General features: G+C 41.5%; 1 protein-coding gene across 2 annotated transcripts; it reads right to left on the bottom strand.

Annotated features, from left to right (window-relative positions):
* Positions 1 to 1,046: 1,046 nt before the first annotated feature.
* Positions 1,047 to 17,921, bottom strand: API5 (apoptosis inhibitor 5). 2 transcript variants are annotated; one of them, XM_066321052.1, is made up of 15 exons: positions 17,690 to 17,921; positions 14,006 to 14,167; positions 13,118 to 13,211; positions 12,350 to 12,415; positions 11,837 to 11,988; positions 10,347 to 10,553; positions 9,702 to 9,806; positions 8,929 to 9,018; positions 8,185 to 8,366; positions 6,896 to 6,989; positions 6,334 to 6,390; positions 5,230 to 5,306; positions 4,765 to 4,901; positions 4,679 to 4,681; positions 4,393 to 4,530 (listed from the first exon to the last, which is right to left on the bottom strand). In XM_066321052.1, the coding sequence occupies exons 1-15, from the start codon at positions 17,756 to 17,758 to the stop codon at positions 4,424 to 4,426; spliced, it is 1,602 nt and encodes a 533-aa protein (XP_066177149.1). In that variant the 5' UTR covers positions 17,759 to 17,921; the 3' UTR covers positions 4,393 to 4,423. The 2 variants fall into 2 exon arrangements, with proteins under 2 accessions (XP_066177148.1, XP_066177149.1); XM_066321051.1 differs by lacking the exons at positions 4,393 to 4,530; positions 4,679 to 4,681 and adding an exon at positions 1,047 to 3,189 and having other exon boundaries at positions 17,690 to 17,919.
* Positions 17,922 to 19,246: the final 1,325 nt, after the last annotated feature.

Genomic DNA, 19,246 nt, shown 5'->3' with positions numbered 1-19,246 from the left:
AGTCCTACTTCCTGAGAAGATGAAACTTCCCAGCGCCTATTAAACAGCAACATTCGCTCGCAACTCAAACTCCTTAATTAGAAACAAAAGCACATTTACAAATGGTGTGTCACTGGTTCAAGGGATTTAGTTTCTATGAGCCTAGAGAAAATATCGCACAAGTGTGATAGTTCTTTACTGCTGCCAGTTGTCAAATCAGGCGTATTACAGATTGCGCAAAAAAACTCTAGGCTGCCCTTCCAAGTGGCTCTTGTTGTATCGTAAATGTCAGGAAAATCCAGAAACACTAGAGGTTTATGTCCAAAAAGGAGACAGAAGAGTGCTAGAAGTCCATTCGAATAGAGGGAGAGTGCCCCGGGCACTCGCCCGCGGCGTTTTCTCTCTCGGAGTTTCTCTCTCGGGGTTTCGGAGGGCGCCGTCTCCTTTGATCCTGAGCTCCCGGCCGCACGGCGCCCTCTTCCTTTCCCCTCTGGCTGAGGTACTCAGGAGGCACAGCCTTCCCGGACTGCCTTCCACGGATTCCCCCTTGAACCTGCCCAATTCCACCCCAAAGCTCAGAAACTCAGGCTGTGCAGACCCTGGTCTGCTTCAGGAGCCGAGCTGTCTGGGCTCTGCAAGAAACCTGGTACCCAAAGTTAGGAGAGACATTAGGACCCATTTCAAAGATGTTCCAACACCCATCAAATTGTTTGTAGGCATTAGCTTTTCTCTCATAAGCTACTAACAAACTGTATCACACTGTCAACATCGAGGAGTTTGAGTAAGACAGTGACTGACTCCTTTTCTCCCAATTTCCAGACAAGATGTATAACATGCAGCTTTTGCTGAATATTTAAATTCTCCTTCAAAATTCTGCATTTGAAAGTTGAATTACTTAAAACTTGAAACAGTTAATGTGGTCTTATGATCCATTCCTTAGTGACAAACAACTTTCTGCATCTACAGCAATCTAAGGAGTAACTCGAGTACAATAAAAAGGTACCACAGAACCTCTTTTACTAAGGGCACACAATGCTGCAGAGTAACTGTGAAACAATGAGCCAAACAAAATTACAAAATGAATTTATTCCAAAGCCAGAAGGGAACATTTACAATTCAACAAGATGGTAAACAGGTGTTTCCTCAAGAACTCACTGTGTTAAATTTAGATAGGAAACTGGGGAAAAATAATCTAACTACTTCTGAGGCCACAACAACTTTTGCACATCACCTGTGAAATACATGAAGAAACTCACTCAAAATTCAGTGAGAAAAGAAGCTGCTATTACCTAGTTACTAGTCTAAATACAAGCTATGTTTAGGCTTTGGGATTACCTTATTAAATCCCCTCAAAATACCAATTATGGCCACAAGTGCAAAATCTCTTTTTCTTTTTTTTTTCCCTCCAAGAGAAGTTTATTACCTATCTAGTGCCTATTTTCAGAGTGAAATTTTGACCTCATGAATTTCTCCTTCAAAGCTGTTAGTTGTGTCATGGTTTTAATGCCAAATCAGAGTTTAGCAGCTGGCATGTGATCAGAAGTAAAGTCAGCTTGTATGTCCTGGAATGTCCAAAGTTTCCTACCTACCGTTCCAGAGTTAAGCAAAAACATGCTTTGAATTTAGCATCATCAACGATGTTTCTAACTTTGACATAATTTTGGTATTCTGGCCTTCTGATTGTAGTGATAAATATTAAAAGAGTATTAATGAAAACACCTGAATCAGATTTACAAGCAAATACAAATGGAATTAGGGTGGGGAGACATCACTTTCTGTGGATATCGCTGGGGAAAAAAAAAATGGAGGATAAGAAGTATTATTCACTCTTCTAAAGCCTAAGGTATTTTACATCAACATGCTCTGGAACACTTAATTAAAATTCTTTTCCTGTTTTGACTTCTTTTTACTATATACTAATTCCTTTACAATGTTGAATGACCTGAGAAGTTAAAATTTTAAGTGGTGAGAATAAAAAAAAAAAAGCATTGTGCTCTTACATTGTATTTTCTGGGTGCACACCAGTAAATAAAAATCTCAAATTGCTATGGAGAAAACAGCATGGAATTGTTAACTTTTCCACCTGAATCGAACTATGTAGCTGGAATTTTTCAATGTTACCCAAAATACAATTTTATTTATATATTTTAAATGCAACTATTGGTTAAAAAAAAGAACCAAAACACACACACACAAAAATCACAAAACAAGAAAAACCAACCAACCCACCCTCGAGTGCCAACTAATCCAGAAATCTGCATAAAACAGAAAAGAGCCAGAAACTCCTATGGTCCAGCTCCAGCCTATGAAGCTTAATCACTGCATCAGTCTTTACCCATTCCTGAAATAATTTGTCATTTATTGTTTTGTGTTTTATGCTATTCATTTACTGAGATTTCAAGGCATAACTATATGCACATATTCATATTAAACATTAAAAATTAATTTTCAAAGCATCACTTTTGTATTACAATGCACGGAGAAGAGTAGGATGTGCAAACCAAAAAATGCCACGTTCTCCACATCTCTAAGGAAGAAGATTGTTTCATGCTACAAGCAGAATAGATTTCCAGCCATGTTGCAAACTTTAAAGAACCAGCATGTATTTCATTCAATTCAATTCAAGAAAGTAAATCAAAGCAAATTTAACAATGGTACTCTTCTCCACATATTGCAAAATACGGTTACAGATGAGGAAAGGATTACTTCAGCTGCTAAGCTTATCTAACACATATCTTGGTTGTCATGCCTTTCCTGTCCATTACTTAATACATAAACTCAATCATATAGTTTCAGTTATGCAGTAGCTGACTTTTAGTTTAATATACAAACTGTCAAGATGCAGTTTTTGATGAAACATCTATGCTCTTTTCCAATTTTGAATCTTGAAGACACTTCAAAAGTAAGAACCCAAAACTGCTGACTGTAAGCATCCAAAAATACAGTTGTAGTTTCACTATGGACAAGTTGTAGTCCGTTAGAAAAGTAGATCATACATACAAAGGTATAAAGAACATTTAAGTCAGTCTCAATGGAAGGCAGTCCTTGAAGAAAACAATACTCCAAGCAAACTTGCTGAGTAGCACTTTCATTTTAGCCCTTCAGGGGCCTGGAAGATTTAGCAGTCTTCTCAGTAGATCCTTCCTCGGCTGCGATTGCCACGTCCTCCCCAGCCTCTTCCTCGTCCACCCCGGAAACCACCTCTTTGCTCTGAAATAAGAGCAAATAAGAGTCTGAAATATGAGCCAGAACTTCTCAGGCAGATTTTATGCTGTATACAGATCCAAACTGAATAGCAGGATCTGGAGGTACTGAAGTCTCTAAGGCTATGCCTGCTTATGGGCCATGAGATTGCTGAGTTATTTTCTGATGGAAAATGGACCCCACTAATTTTAAAAGGAGGTCAAGAGAACGAGCCCATCTAAATTAAGTGCAGTCTTTCTGCATACTAATACTGTGATACAAAACTGTCCTGTACTTTAGGACTATATTTGGGCCAATCCATTACCATAGAATTGAAAACTGGCTGCTTAGCTCTTTCTCCTGTTCAATAACACAATCTCGAGGTGTCAGTCTGACTTGCTACTAGTGATTTTATAAAATTATGGAAAACCAGAGCTTTGTCTATCTGTCCTTTCCTATTCTTAAGTTATCACCATCATATTATTTTTTCTAGGGCTGATATCATCATTCAATTACAAATCCCAGCTAGAGATGGATACCACACAAACTATTTGTACACTCTAAAAAGTTTTCCTTTCTCTTTGTTGAGAACAAATGTGATCAACAGCAATAACTCCCAAACAACACTAGCCTTAATAGTTTATAGTTTCTTTGGATTTGTTCGAAAATGTACCAAATCCTCATTCTCCTTTCATGATTTCTCTTCATGTGCAGCATTAGCATACAGTTTATATTAATCTACAGAGAGAACTGCATGCTGATTTTAAAGGCTATGGAAATGACAAGCCGACTGACCAAGCCAAAGCATCTCACTAACAAGGAACAGTAGCAAGCAATAAAACGTTTCTGGTTGAAAGCCTTCCAATCTTTAGACCTGTATGATTACAAGCTTATCTTAAAAGACACAGGTGCATCACCTGAAGTCTAGAATAAGAAATTTGCAGATGGTGTTAGCTCTTCTCTTCAGTTTATACACCTGCCAATGCTTCATAGTAGTTTTTCAACCCACGGGTGTGGGTCACAATTTGTCATAGCAGACTACCTGCCAGAGGCAGGACCAATGGGCCTGCAGGAAAGACAGGAATGTGCTGCTGTCATTGCTGGGCCTACTCATCCAGTCTGCAACTGCTCTTGTGCTTCACCCAAAAACAGGACTCGCAGGAAGGCAGATTCAGTGTGACTGGGAGAAGGAGGACATAACTGTGTGTGCAGGCACAGTGAACCTGGCAATTCCCACAACTTCTGGATCAGGTCTGCAACATCAGCAGTGGCTGCAATAGAAATGCAGCACAAGTCCAGTCGTATGACAGGAGGTGACCCAGCTCTGCCACTTGCTGCAGCTGGCCTGTTCAATGGGGAATTGGTGCACTGTGTGTTGTAACAGAGAACACAACAATGCAGTTACTAACCCTAAGTATTAAAATACTACTAAAACTTGCAAGTAATTTAAGTCATGGGCTGGTAACTTTCAAACACTGCAATACATTAATGGCTACTGTCACATTCCTGACAGTACAATCTGATCTTCCAAAAATGTGGTATTTATTTGCCCCACCCCAAGACAACTGTCACTGGACAGTTTTTCCAAGCTGCCTATCTTACCGTAAGAAAAACTACCCAGGTTACTGCTGTATTTTCCACTGGGAGGATTATAGATTTGCCTGGCATCCCTTTTTGGTCCTGCTGAAGCCTTCTTTGGGGGTGAACTTGAGGTTGTATCTTCACTTGCTCTTTTTTGACTGACAGAAGAAAACAAAAACATATCATTATACCTCTGTGGTGACAAGCACAGTAATAGTAGTTCAGCCACAAAGATTAGCCACTGGAAGCCAGCAGCAGCAGCAGCCAATGACAATGCCCTGAATAATACTAGCTCAAAAGAGCCTCCAGTCGATTCAGTTTCTAGAATCCCTAAAGCAAGAATAAGAGCATCGCTCCACAGCCACAGGATGAGTGTTATTTTTGATGTGACACTTTTAGCTTACGTGCTGTCTGTATTATACAGACACAGCTTGTCTTGAAAAAATAAACCCCACTGTTTTCTTTTATTATATGAAGAACTCTTACCTTACATCTGCCTTCTGTACTGGTTTCCAGGACAATGTAACTGTACTTTTGTAAGAAGGAGGAATGTGGAAGAGATCCTATGGAGGCAGAATTGGAGAGTTTATTATACAGTTAAATTCATGTTGATTGCATTTCAAAATTTTAGCTACTTACTGTGACTCCAGAATAACCCCTACTTTCCAATAATTTTAAATCCTTGAGTCCCATGGCAGAGAGAGGAGGCAGTAGCCTACTGCCTTATCTGGCTGCCTTTACTGGGAAATTCAAGTAGGATTTATTTCAGCTGAATAGTGTCTCACACTGACCAAATACAGAATCATAGACCAGTTTGGGTTGGAAAGGATATTTAAAAACCATCTACTTCAATGACTCTGCAATGAGCAGGGACATCTTCCACTAGATCAGGTTGCTCAGACCCCCATCTAATCCAGCCTTGAATGTTTCAAGGAACTGGGCATCTTCAGAGAAAGCATAGGCTTTCTCTCCTTCCCTGTGCACATCAGCAGCTCCTGCTGGAAGACGTCTAATATCCCTACGATGGTACAAGATACACTCCTCAGTATGGTGGGCCATGTTCTTGGTTTATTGTGATGAGTGAAACTGAGAGTGAAGAAAGGAAGGAAAGGGGGGTTAGAAGATATCAGAATGGTTTCACAGGCTCCAGATCAAAGTCTCTTTCTTGCAGCCCATCTCTTCCAGGCTTTTTGGACAAACAGGTTCTGTACAGAAGCTTGCTTTGCCTCCTCTCTCCTCTACATCTCCTTACACCTCCCTGAACTATTCTGTACTCCTCACTGACACTGCAGGAAAGGGAAATGACAGGAAAATCCAGAGACCCCTAAAGAAGCAAGGTGGGTCTTTTCCTAGAGACTACCAGTGCTGCAAGAAAGTGTGCCCACACCCTATCCCAAGAGCAGTAACAGCAAAACCTAAGCTGCTTGCAGGATCAGCTGTCTTCAGAAAAAGGAAAGCAGCACCAACTCTGAGCTGGTTAGCACCAACTAACACAATACACAGTAACGCAACTTGGTTCAAATCTATTCCTTTCTTCTGCATAGCTTACTCTGCTGTGGGAATTTAGTCCTTCATAATGTGATGACTTACCTTGATTAAAACATTAATGTTATTGGTTATTTTCAAGGCAACCACTTTAATCTTGTTCTGTAAAAAGAAAAATAGACACCACTGAGCATCTAGTAGCTTTATGTCAACCTCATTTCATGAAGTCAATAACATCAAACTGACTGCTCTTCCTAGTGAATTGCTATAGTAACAGTGACAGTGAAAGGTGTGTACACTTCCAAGTTTTTATCACAGCTGCTTTTAAGTTTCTTGTAGTTTCACACTACCTAGTTGCTTTTAATGTTTCAGTGTAGCTCCTACTGGGTTTCTTTTGCTCAACATATGAAAATTTCCCCTTCAAAACAAAGCACAGAGCACAAATAAACCAAATACATGTGGCTGCAAAGAGCAGCTAACAGTCGAAACTAGATCATCTTCACTTGAAAAATGTAGCATACGGTAACATGCACTTGCAATAATGTTAGCACTATTATTCCCTTAATCTATTTGCAGGCTTAAAACTGACTTCAGCCTATTAATATGTGCCAATGGTTCTTTCAGTAGGCTCAACTAAAAAAAATCAGAATTCCTGAACAATTCTTACCTCCTCTGTTTTCAAAGCTTCTCCTGTTTTTCCTTGCAGTGCCAAACGAAGCTGTCGAATATATACCTGCAACCCTCGAGCAAAATACTGTAGCCTGAAACATTTAAAAGCAATCCCTTAGTAAAATTTACATAGTTCTGTAGAAACAAAAGCATAAGCAAAGGGAACCTGTATTCTTGTTTCTTCCCCTTTATGAAAAATGCTCAAAGTAAGTCTTCCATCAATCTGATCTGTGTTTCTTTAGCACCTAGACAATAATTCACACTTTCACAGAGTTGGAGCATTATAAAGGTTAGAAGAGACCTACAAGATCAACTAGCCCAATTGTCACATCTAAATCATACCCCTAAGTGACACATCCAGATGCCTCTTGAACGCTTCCTGAGAGTGATTTCACTGCCTCCCGGGGCAACTTATTCCAGTGCCCAACCACTCTTTCAGTAAAATGTTTTTCTCTAGTATCTAATCTGACCCTATCCTGGTGTAACATAAGGCCATTTCCTCATCCTTTCGGTTGAGACGTGGTTGAAGAGACTGACCCTCCCCACCTCACTAGAACCTCCAGCCAGGCAGTTGTAGAGGGCAATGCGGCCCCCCCGAGCCTCCTTTTCTCCAGACTAAACAGCCCCTACTCCCTCAGCCACTCCTCATCAGACTTGTGCTCCAGACCGTTCCCCAGCTCCACTGCTGTTCTCTGGACACACTCCAGCCCCTCAGTGTCATTTCTGAAGTGATGGTCCTGAAACTGGACTGAAATAGCACCTGACATGAGGCTGCAGCAGTGACGAGTACAGGGCGACAATCACTGTCCTCATCCTGCTGGTCACATTATTCTTGATACAGGTCTGGATGCCATTGACCTTCTTGGCCACCTGGGCACACTGCTGGCTCATACCCAACTGGCAGTCAACCAGCACCCCCAAGCCCCTTTCTGCTGATCAGTTCTCAAGCCGCTCTGCCCCAAGGCTGCAGCTCTACATGGGGTTGTTGTGACCCAACAGCAGGACCCAGCACTCCACCTTATTAAATCTCATGCCGCTGTCCTCAGCCCATCGATTCAGCCTGCCCAAAACCCTCTGCAGAGCCTTCCTACCTTTCAGCTGATCAACACTCCCACACAACTTGGTGTTGCCTGCAAACTTAATGAGGAGGCAGCCAATCTCCTCATGAAAATCATGGATAAAGACGTTGAACAGGATGACCCACAGTAATGCACCCTGGGGAACTCTCCACTAAGAGTTAACAAACACCTTGTAACAGAACATTAACACTTGCCTCTAAATCATTACCTGATTTTAAAGTCTTTCAATTTCTCTGCATTCAGCTTGGCTGTGAGGAAGTCTGGAAGTTTTCGACCCAGCTGATGGAAGCTGTACAATAAACACTCCACATAACTGAATTGCAACTTGGGCTCTTCACTGCCAGCATTTTCCCCATTTTCTGCTTCCTCTGGAGGAAGGGGCATATACTCCTGAAGAACAGAAAGAAAAACAAATGCACGAGACATTTATGCTGCTCTTTCAGAGTGTTTGAATTGGATGGTTTATCTGTGTGGACAATCTGAGAAGTATCCACCATTTCTATCCTCATGGATGAACCCTCAATAAAGTCCTGGTGCAGGTGGTTTGCCTACACTTCTGTGTCTCCACTCAGAGGAAATACTATGGTGGCACTACTACCACAGGAAGCAAAGTACTGCACCAATGCTTCTGGAATAGTGCTGTATTCACTTAGAATTGTCAGTGTAGATACCCTGTTTAATGAGGTCAACATGAGTCTCTCATGACTATGAAATTTAAAAAGAAGAAACACACGTGAGTTTACTGGAATAAAATATTCTTCAGCTAACAGCTCTCTATCTACAAAGGCTTTTAACTGTAGAATCGTGTTCAACCTTCTATCAGTGGACAAGACTATCTCTAAATCAGCCACTTCAGAAAAAGGATAAAGAGACAAATACATAAACATAACTTGTTTTGATGAAAACATAACTTCTTAGTGTTTTACATGAATAAAAATTGAATTAGTCTTACCAGTAATTTATCAAACAGCTTCTTCAAATTCGATTCAAGCTTTTCCATATCACCACAAAATGAACTCATTTCAGCAAGAAGCTTCAAAACCTACACACAAGGATAGCCGGGTTTTTGTGTGTTAACTGAAAGTCCACAAGCTTAACATTCAACCTAAAATCAATTATCACATCACTATGGCTGGCAAATAGAAGCCAGCTACTACAACTAAACCCCTCCCAAACAGCAGGAAGGAATACAAGGAAGAAGATGCCTAATTTGTTTTTCCTGTCCCTAAAGAGAAACACAGGCTCGTGTGCTAATCCCAACAAACATTAGGCAACAAGTAAACAAAACTTCATCTCCCACATCTGCAGCACAGCTCACCTTCAAGTGAGAGCCACAGAGATCTAACTGAAGCTGTAGCACTGATTAATGTAAACAAAATTACAGACATTAAGCCACTCCCTTAGGAGGCTAAATTAGCACAAACTATGCAACCATCATTTCAGTAAATGCTATGTGCTTAAAAATTTTTGAGAATAATGTAACAATGATTACACTGATCTACTTAGTCTACCTTGCTTCAACAGCTTGTGACAGATGACACATGCTTTAAAATGCAATGCTCAGTCATGCCTCAATAGAGCAAATGTTTTTTCTAGTCCAGCTACTTTTCCTACAAGTCAAGAAATGAAAACTACTTGAGGAAAGAGCTTGTGATTTTTAAAATAGCTATCTTTATCTAGGATGGTTATTTTTCCTATGTGGAAGATGTTTTAGCTTTGGCTTACCTCTAACTGGATATCGAGACCCTCCACTAGAGTAGTCAAAGCGCTGAGGTTTGGCAGAACATGCTCACAGAAATAAGTAACGAATTTTGTGGAATGAACATTTTTCTGAAAAGAAACCACAAACAAACCATCACACATTATTCATGTTACTCTTGAGTCTGAAGGAGCTAAATGTTTTTCTCCCATCACCCCTCCACCCTTATAAATGCCTGCTTCACAGCTGTACTTTAAAAGCTTTATTAAACTTCCCTCTTATTCCTAAGACACAGAACTCCTTTTGGAGGTACCCTAAATTCAGAGGATGTCCACAACAGCTGAAAGATGGCTTGCAACCCAGTAACAGGTCCTTAAGTGCTGCAATTGACTGGCACTAGGCTTGAAATAATCAAATTCATACAAAATAATGTGAGAATCTTGTCATAATTCACTGTAACATCTAAACTTTGAAAAGAGAAGAGAAAAACACATGGCACCTTTGCATTTGGAGGCCTTAAGGATGTATTCCAACATTTGGACACATCAGAGGTTAAAAGTGGAGGAGTACTGATTTGTGGTCTTTCAAACATAATCACTGGGAACACCCAAGCCAAGCTCCAGCTATTAACTTTCCTCAACACTCCTGATGCAAAACAAAGAAATACATACTGAGAACAATGGCACTGCCTGCCGGGTACACTGCAGCAGCCTGTCCACACAGTCTGTGTCTGATGGATTGAACGTCTGTTCCAGGTCAGCCTGTTCAGCCACCAGCTCCACCAGCTGTTGCCTCCCACTGACTGTCTGTAAGCTTTTCAATCCAGACAATATTTTCATGAACAGAACAAATTCCTCGCCTGTCACATCTTCCAGAACCTTAACAGAAAAAACAGAAAACGTATTTCAGTGCTGGTAATTTACAAACCTCCAAGTCAAACCTACTGGATTTGAAAAGGTAAAGAATGCAAATATTTCGTATTTCGTTATTTAAAAACACAAGTCTGAAGGTACATGTAAAAACATTCAGTATAATTGAATGCAGCTATAAATCAAAGCAACTGTCATCAAGTTGTGCATAGTAAACAGTTTTTTTTAACTCTTAAACTTAAGAACAAACTCCTATCTAAAAAAATCAAATGCTTCAGGCAGAATAGATGTTAAACAAGTATTTACTCATTACTAGTTGTTTTAAAACGTTTTTGCATCTTTCTCAGCTTAGGGAATGCACAGGAATCTCCTAAGATTCCACAAAGAAAAATGCCAAGTCCTGCAGCTGGGATGAACCAACTTCCCTACATCAGCACGTGCAGGGGACTGACTGGCTGGGGAACCGCTCTGCTGAGAGCTCTGGGGTACAGCAGGCCAAACCCAAGTGACAGCACCATTCCTTGGGTGACAAGCAGTGCTCTGACAAGGGCACAGACTAATGGAAACAAAGGAGGATTGATAGGTCCTTATCTGGCCAAATCTGGAATACTGCACCTACTGTTGGGCTGCCCTGTATGAGGAAGTGCTTGATAAGCTTTAAGAAGGCAAATGAACAAGGTGATCTGTGTCCAGAGCACATGAGCTGTGAGGAGAACCTAAAGAAACCAGGCTTTTCCAGCCTAAAGGAAGAGAGCTCTGTGTGGGTGTGGCAAAGTAACAAGTCTTCCAACTCTTCAGAGCAAGACACTGCCCATAGCAGCCAGAGGTGGAAAATGTCAGAACGAAACAATGACACAAAACTTAAATGAGAGGTTTCAACTAGGTAGAGGGGGAAAAGGAATTCAGTTGAGGACAACTGAACATTGAAGCCAAGCCGGCTGCCCAGAAAATGTAAGAACTCTCCTTCCTTAGAGGTTTTCAAAACCCAACTGAAAAAAGCACCAAGAAGTCTGATCAGAACTCAGCTGAGCATGATTCACTGAGCTGGTCAATCTCTCAAAGGCCCTTTCCAATGTGAATGGTTGAGTCCAATTCTAATCAAAGTCACTCTTACAAAATTAGAAGAGCCATGGTTTTAACATAACTACAAAAAAATGCTCAAACCTTGGAGTGCATCAGAATAGGTAAGTCCAAGACCACATTTGTACAATGCTCAAACAGAGCTTCAAAGCAACACCAGTGATAAGGGATAGTTGAACAATACTTCAGTTTAACTGAAATCAGACACTCACCTTCTTTGATTCAGTCAATATGAACTCTTCCACTTCCTTTGTCATCACTTCCTCTGGTAAGGTTTTCAGTTTTGTAGAAAGGAACTTAATGGCTCTCTCTCTCACAATATCCTCTCCCTGAAGAATTTGACTAAATAAACCTCCCAAAGTCCCTGAATGGAGAATAAATCAGATAATGCAAATTATTTTAGAAGTTATGACCTGGACTTTTTATGAGGAAGGAAGAAGTTTCCTCTTTTAAGATTCCATGACACATTTTAAAATAACTATTATTAACTTTTCTAAAAAAATACAATTCTCAAGTATCTTGACGTAAAAATCCACACTCTTTTATTAGTCTGTATAATTCAGATCCACAATTATGAAGTTCAGTACGGTTTACAAAACCAAACAATTAGTGCGTGTCTCACTTTTGCACTGTACTAAGAAGACACAAAATTGAGTCCTGCTCTCATCCTACTACAGACTGAGGAGTATAAATAAAAGCCATGTATAGAAAAATGTGTCCTTTACCTTTAGCATCCATCTTAAATATACTGAGCAAGGCATTGTTCACCAAATTGAATTCCGCAGAATCATCTGGAGAGAGAAAAGAATTAATATACACTCAAAACGGTAAGGTAAGAGTAGAAAAACAAGGATTGCTAATACTGCACAAGAAGTATTCTGTCCTCAGCATTCAGCTATAAACAACATAACCTGTATTTTTAAAAACTATTGGACTGAGAAAGTTCAAAAACACCAAACCAAGACCTAACTTCTGAGAAGCCCAGAGTCTTAACCATACAGTTTAACAAAAGTTTGAACAACTAATATTTAGCACTTTATATCTTACTGAGATTAAATGTGTATTAAATTCTGAATTTATCCCCAAAATATTTATCTTGCACCAAAAAAGCATGGAGCAAAATGCCCTTAGGCTTTTTCAGGTTCTTGAAACTGGATCAGAAATTTAGTAACTCTTTTTCAGAAAGCAATTTGCTGCAGTCCATAACTGGAAGGTTTCCCCCCTTGCCTTTTGCTAGAGATGCTTTCAGAAAACTTGAATGAAAAATAATTGTTTTATTTAAAAGAAAGATTTTCAGTTTAGATTAGAATAATTAGTGACCTTTCAGGAGAAGCAGCAGCCTAGCTGTACAGCAAATATAAAGCAGGAGAAAAAGAACACAAGAAGAACAGCACTGGGATAAATTATGAATCAATGTAAAACTTTTCACAGAACTAAAACTGTATACACATTTAGGTGTTCCATGAGGAGATCAGCCAGGATGTGTCTCCTACCTGACTGCAGGAGCTGGGTCAGTATGTCTGCTACCCGAGGAAGATTATCTCCAGTGGCAAACTGGGGCAATTCTTTGATTGCTTGTCGCCGGATCTGACAAAATTGCCAATAATGTAGAAATTAAAAAATTCTAAAAATTTCAGGAATTACTTAACACCCCAAATCCCCCTATTTTGACGTATTTATGAAGAGGATAATATGTTTTTCTTGGATCTAGGCAGCACTGGAGCAAAATCAAATTCAAACAGCATTTCTGATCAAAAAATCATTCATATTATCAACAAAATAAAGACTGGAATGTGTTATTAAGGAGTTTTATTTGCTAACAGGAAAGACAGTTCTACAGTTGTGCATATAGCAGGGATAAACTCTAGAGTTTATTCCCAGCATTGAAAAAAATTCTTGAATGATCTGTCCAAATCCCTTAAGACCTGGTAAACAAAGATGCTTCAAAGGTACAGCTTCTACCAGCACCACAGAAGCAGCATGAAGCATCTCAAGAAGTGTTAACAGTCAGAATCACATCCCCCGTGGTTCTCAGGTGCAAACAAGATTCTGTCTCCCAGCAGTATTTATCAGAATCAATTACCACAAAGTGCCTTTTGATAGGAAAACATGTAAATGCTATTCAAATAAACGTTTTCTTTCTACAGAGCTATTCCTTTGATCAGTGGTGGGAGCTAAAAAAGATAAATGAAAACTGATGCATCTTCCCAAACCATCGCAACACCATCACACAATGAATTAAATGCAGAATACAATTAAATTTATGTTTTCCAAAGACCAACCCTCCCCTCCCAAAACACACAGCGCATTAAACAAAAAGAGAAAACAATAGTCAAATATAAATTCGAAGTATCAACTTGCTACAAGGTTCTTATTCTTACAGAAACATCTTCATCCTCACAGAGGTCCAACTGGGCATTGATAGCTGAGTCAGCTAGCTCAGGAAAATGCTTGAAGAACTTAGGAATGAACTGTGCTGCAAGTCTCTTCTCCTTGGCACCTCCTTTCACACCATCCAAGATCACCTGGTAGGCATCCTTATGCTGAAAGTACAAAACCAGAATACATAAATGGAAAAATCCTGGGTTATTCTCAAGACAAGGAAGGACGTTGTTCTCCCATTTTCTTAAACCATTTAGGTGAACAGTATTATACAAGCTTCTTAAAAAGGAATATATTTTTCTCTTAGACTGATACAACCATGTCTATTTTGTAATATTTGCCTCTGTTGCCTGGCTTTTACGGTTATTCTGGCTCCTGTCTGTTCAAGAGTGTGGCACTCCAGCTGCCGGCCCCAAGGGTAGCGCCTCTTGCACACTGTGAGTAGGTTAGTGCAAGGAATCCTGTGATCACTGCCACTGAACTTGGCCAGTTTCTCAAGGAGTTTCTGCCTTTTGTATGCTCATGAATTGTCTCTGAAGTAGAGGTTACCTTTCCCAGTAACTGTGCCAGTGCAGTGGATCATGAATTCCTGTTAACATATAGGGTGATAAAGTATCTGGCATCTATTCTGGCATCTATTTCAACCCTAATCTGGGATGAAATACAGTGCTTGGAAGATCTGTTAAAGGAAACTAGATTAAAAAAGAATCCCAGAAAGCTCCAGTTTCAAATATAGAAATATATATTCCAAACAGAGGAATAAACACTTCAGCAACAGTAAAATAATCTCTAGCTGCAGCAACTAGAATCACACAGGTGCTTCTGATTCTGAGCCTGCAGGACTGAAACTTCTAATTATTTGAAGCCTTTGTTGTGGTTAGCTGTGTGTTTGTGAAATAGAAGTCAGCATTACTAGCAGAAATCAGGACCTTCTAAGATCAATTTTCCTTATGGTTGTGGAAAAAAAAAAAGCTCAAAACAGCTTATCCTACTTTGAACAGCAATGCTGACAGCACAGAACACTTCCTTTGCTTTATTTACATTACATTTCCCAGACCCATATATCACTACTATTCCACATGAAAGTTGTCCTGTTGCAAATACAGACACTAATTTACAAAGCAGTACACTGCATTAATGCCCTCTATAGCAAGCTGCATTTTAAAATTTAGTGCCCATGCTCCCTGGAGCTTGTTGATAGCTCTGTGCTGCCAGAATCTGAACTGGAGTGGGATACTCATCTGGATGAAACAAGAGCAGTGAAAGAAGCAGTTGCCTTTCAGCTGAACCACATCACCACCCAGCTCACTCTGTAGTTGGGCCAATGCAGTACACTCAGCAGCAAAGGCAGGAATAAGCCAGCACAAACTAGCAATGAAAACACATGCAGACATGGGTTCCCAACAAGTTCTGTTGTTCTTAAGAAGAATATGTAACACAGAACTTAATACATTAAAAAAAAAAAAAAAAAAAAAAAAAAGAAGCACACAACAATGGAACAGAGCAGCCTGTGTTCCCTGCAATGTGTTCCTGCATGCTAATTACTCCTACCATGTAGGCAAAATACAGTCCAGGCAGGGGTTCATTTTACCTGGCGGCATGGAATGCTCTAGAAAAACCACAGGCAACTACAGAAGCAGTCTGATCCTTCTGTTTTGTGCTTTCCCCTCCCATCTCTAACAAAGGAATATCCTAAGCTGGAGACAATGTCCAGCTCTTTGTTTTTAATAACTGTTAATGGACCAATCATCCATTAACTTCTCTAGGTGAGTTCCTGATACCCTACAATTCATACCCTACAGTGCCCTGTGACAAGTTTCACAATGCATTATGAAAAAATGTTTGTCTTCCTCTTTATTTTCAGCCAGCTTCCTAATAGTTTTTTTCAACTTCTCACCTTCATTCCACTTGTGGACACCTCATACCTGAGCCCCTTTCTCAAGTGAAACACTCTTTGACAAGCTCAATACTTCCAGGCTTTTAAACTACTCTTGATGTCATAGCCCCTGACAATCCCCATCCCCATGCTCAATGCTCCTTCACTTGAAGACAGGGTGACCATGACTTTTTGCAGTAAGAGATCATGTTCATAAAGGTTGTTAAGAGCTAATAAAGCACTAAGTGGGATAAAACTGATGAACAAGGAGCAATTACTCATGGCTTCTTAGAATACAAAAGCTGGAGACATCAAGCCAAGATTATGAAATGACAAATTTGAAGAGGTAACTCCATCACAGAGGTTAATGAAATAATGCAATTTTTTGCACAGAATCTTTATATGCCAGAAGCACATTCAGTTCAGCAAAGCATCAGAAAAGTTCACTGAAGAATAACCTTGCAAGCTATGCTCATCACAGAGACACTTCCCCCAGCTCTGGGAAGCCAAAAGTTGCCGAGGGGCAAAGCTGGGAGAGTTTTAGGAATCCCCATTCTACACCTACCCTCAGAGGTTCTCACACACCTGCCCTGTCACAGGCTGCATTTTTTAGCCTTGCTGGAGTTTGCTCTACCTAAGATGGCCATTCCTTGCTCACAAAAGCTACTCAAAAGAATCAAACTGAGATGAGCTGTGCCTTTCTGAAGTGGCAAGGTAACAGCACGATTTACCCTGCACCTTTCCGCATAGTTCCTTACATTCTATTTGCACTTCGTTTTTTGTTCTGAGGTGATGTTTTTGTTGGACTGTCTGCAAGGACGCTTTGTTTCACTAGGGCATAACCACACAAGCAAAGTGAACAGACCTGAATTAAAATGAAAAAAAAAAAAACTTCAACAATCCCCGGACCCCAAATTATTTGTTCTCCTAAAGAACTTTCTAAGTGACCTCATATAGCAGCATTCTCGTTTAGTTTAGAATTCATGCTTAGATACAAATATGGCAGAACTACTTTTCTACTTATTGACATTAGGACCAAAAGGAAAAAAAAAAAAAGTAACTTCTGCTTTTTCAGGGGGCCATTTGGGAAAATGAGGGACTAACGCAATTCTGAAAACTAGTTGTAACTAACCAGAATATTTTCTATTGGTAACATTCTAAGGCATCCTCTTTTCTTGAATAACTCAGTATTGATATAAACAAATGGCAGATCTCGCCAAGATTTTACAAAAAAAAAAAAAAAAAAAAAAAAAAAAAAATCTTCTTCAGTTGGAAGGGTCGACCTTACGTTCTTGCCTCAAGGAAGAAAAAACCAAAGAGCTAAGGGCAGCTTTCAAACTACAACAGACTTCACTTTCCCTCGGCAAGCCTTTCAGCAACACAGCCTGCCAGAGGCTCTCCAGATCCGCAAGTGCGATGTCCAAAGATCTCAAGCCTGAATTCGCCAGGCGAAACTCTCCGCCCCCTTGCGAAAAACAGGCCGACTCTAGCTAAGAACCGGTTACTATCCCCGACGCCACATTTAAAAGAGTGCTGCCGACAGGACGCGGATGCTGCGAAAGCGACGGCAGCCGCTGCGGTCCTTGCAGACCCGCGGGCGCGCTGCTCGTTCCCACCCGCCCCGCGCCGCCGCCGGCCTGAGGAAGCCCACCCCGAGCACAGCCCCCGGCGGCTCGCCGCACAGCGACAGGCAGCCCCTCTGACGGCACCCCGGCCCGCCCGCCCCGCCTCGGCCCGGAACTCCGCGCGGCAGTGCTACGCAAGCCCGAGGCCTAGCGAGGCCTTGCAGGCCGCAGGCACACCGCACCTGGCCCGCCGTCTCCGTGGCGTCCGCCAGGATGCCGTAGTTGCGGTAGAGCTCCTCCACGGTGGGCATGGCGCGGCGGGGAAGGGGCAGAGCCGCCGAAACACCGAACCCGCCACTAACGCCGCCGCCGCTCCGGCCGCCGCTCCCGCTCGGGCCGCGTCGTCAGCACCAGCGAGACCTCGGTGCCAGAGCGGCCGCGCGCCGCCGCCTGCGCTCCGCCCCCTGGCGGTGGGCGGTGGCACTGCAGGGCCCGGCCGAAGGCGGGAGCGCCGCCCAGCGGGCCCGCGTCACCGGCCCGCCGCCTCGGCCGCGCCTGCGCCACGGCCGGCGCTCTTGTGCTCGCACATGCGCCGTGGCCTTCACCTCCTGCCGGGTTGGGGGGGCTCTTTTTGGTTTTCGCTTTTTTACTTTCTTTTTCTTTTTTTTTGTTGTTGTTTTTTTTCCTCTTGGCCTTTTATCACACTCTTCATTCTCCTCCCCTTGACTGATGCTTTCCTCCCGAGCCTCGTTTCTGTATCCCTTTTTGTCTATCCTATACAACTGCAGTGGAAGATGCTTGGGAAGTGTCTGTTGCACGCTGAGCTCCTAGTACGAGACACAGACTGCTTTCCTGTGACGTGCATTTTTCCTGCAGAGGAAGATGCTCCCTAATTCCGGAAACCGAAGTATCTGCAACGCATGCCAATGAAGGCAGCGTGTGTTCATTAGGCTCTAATCACCAAATATAAAGTGTGGCAAAAGTTTTAAGGTTGTAGCGGCGTCTCTCCTCATATCTCGATACACTTTAGCATCCTGCAAATTTCACAGGTACTTGAAAGAGGATTCCCCTGATGTGAATATGAGGCTGAGATAAGCAAAGCGGTGGACCTTTCTTAAATACCCTACCCAGCAGCATGAAGGATGCTGCTGGAGGCATTTGAGGCTCCAGCCTGGCTCCAGAGCTGTGATAAATGTAATGGATAAATTCGTGTATATAGTATTGTATCAAAAGTTTGGTCGATTAAAAAGCTACTCCAAGATTCCAAGACCTGTGGTGCAAGCTGTGAAACCACAACATTTGCAACAGAAATGACATGTCCAGACTGGAGATGGCCCATTCATCAGGGATGGGCCTCCACAGCTGCTCGACATCTGATATCCATGATATCAATCTTGATGGGGGATCCGGAGGATGATCAAATCAGCACCCCAAAGGAGAAAGCTGGGAAGACTATCAAATCATCTTTTCATACTTACGGGAGGAGGGGGGAACCCCTTTCAAAACCTCACTTGGAAATAAAGAGATACATGAATATTTGGACTTTCAATAGACTTCGCCTCAGGATAAATAAACTGTATAAAACCCCGTATGCCGAGACCCAGTGTGTGTATCGTTGTTACTGTCACTCTGCCCACCCAGCGTCTGATCGATGTTGTCCAATTTTATTGTGGTTTTTAAATTTGATTTTGGAAAATTGCTAAATAAATTCTGTTATTTTGAATTGGCTTCTAATAATTTATAACAAGGGCCCATGCCGGTAGACTGCGTGCAGTGGGGATATACAGCAGCATCAATAG

This window comes from Sylvia atricapilla, chromosome 6 (genome assembly GCF_009819655.1).
Source record: "Sylvia atricapilla isolate bSylAtr1 chromosome 6, bSylAtr1.pri, whole genome shotgun sequence".
NCBI classification, from domain to species: domain Eukaryota; kingdom Metazoa; phylum Chordata; class Aves; order Passeriformes; family Sylviidae; genus Sylvia; species Sylvia atricapilla.
The sequence above is the reverse complement of the archived record's forward strand: the minus strand, read 5'-3'. Positions and strand labels throughout refer to the sequence as shown.

Excerpts from the sequence above, each read along its gene's own strand:
- API5 (XM_066321052.1), bottom strand. The coding sequence starts at position 17,758 with ATGCCCACCGTGGAGGAGCTCTACCGCAACTACGGCATCCTGGCGGAC. Across the intron at positions 10,554-11,836 it reads TATTGACTGAATCAAAGAAG|GTTCTGGAAGATGTGACAGG; the intron begins GTGAGTGTCTGA and ends TTTTCTGTTAAG. Across the intron at positions 6,391-6,895 it reads AAGCTTTGAAAACAGAGGAG|AACAAGATTAAAGTGGTTGC; the intron begins GTAAGAATTGTT and ends TTCTTTTTACAG.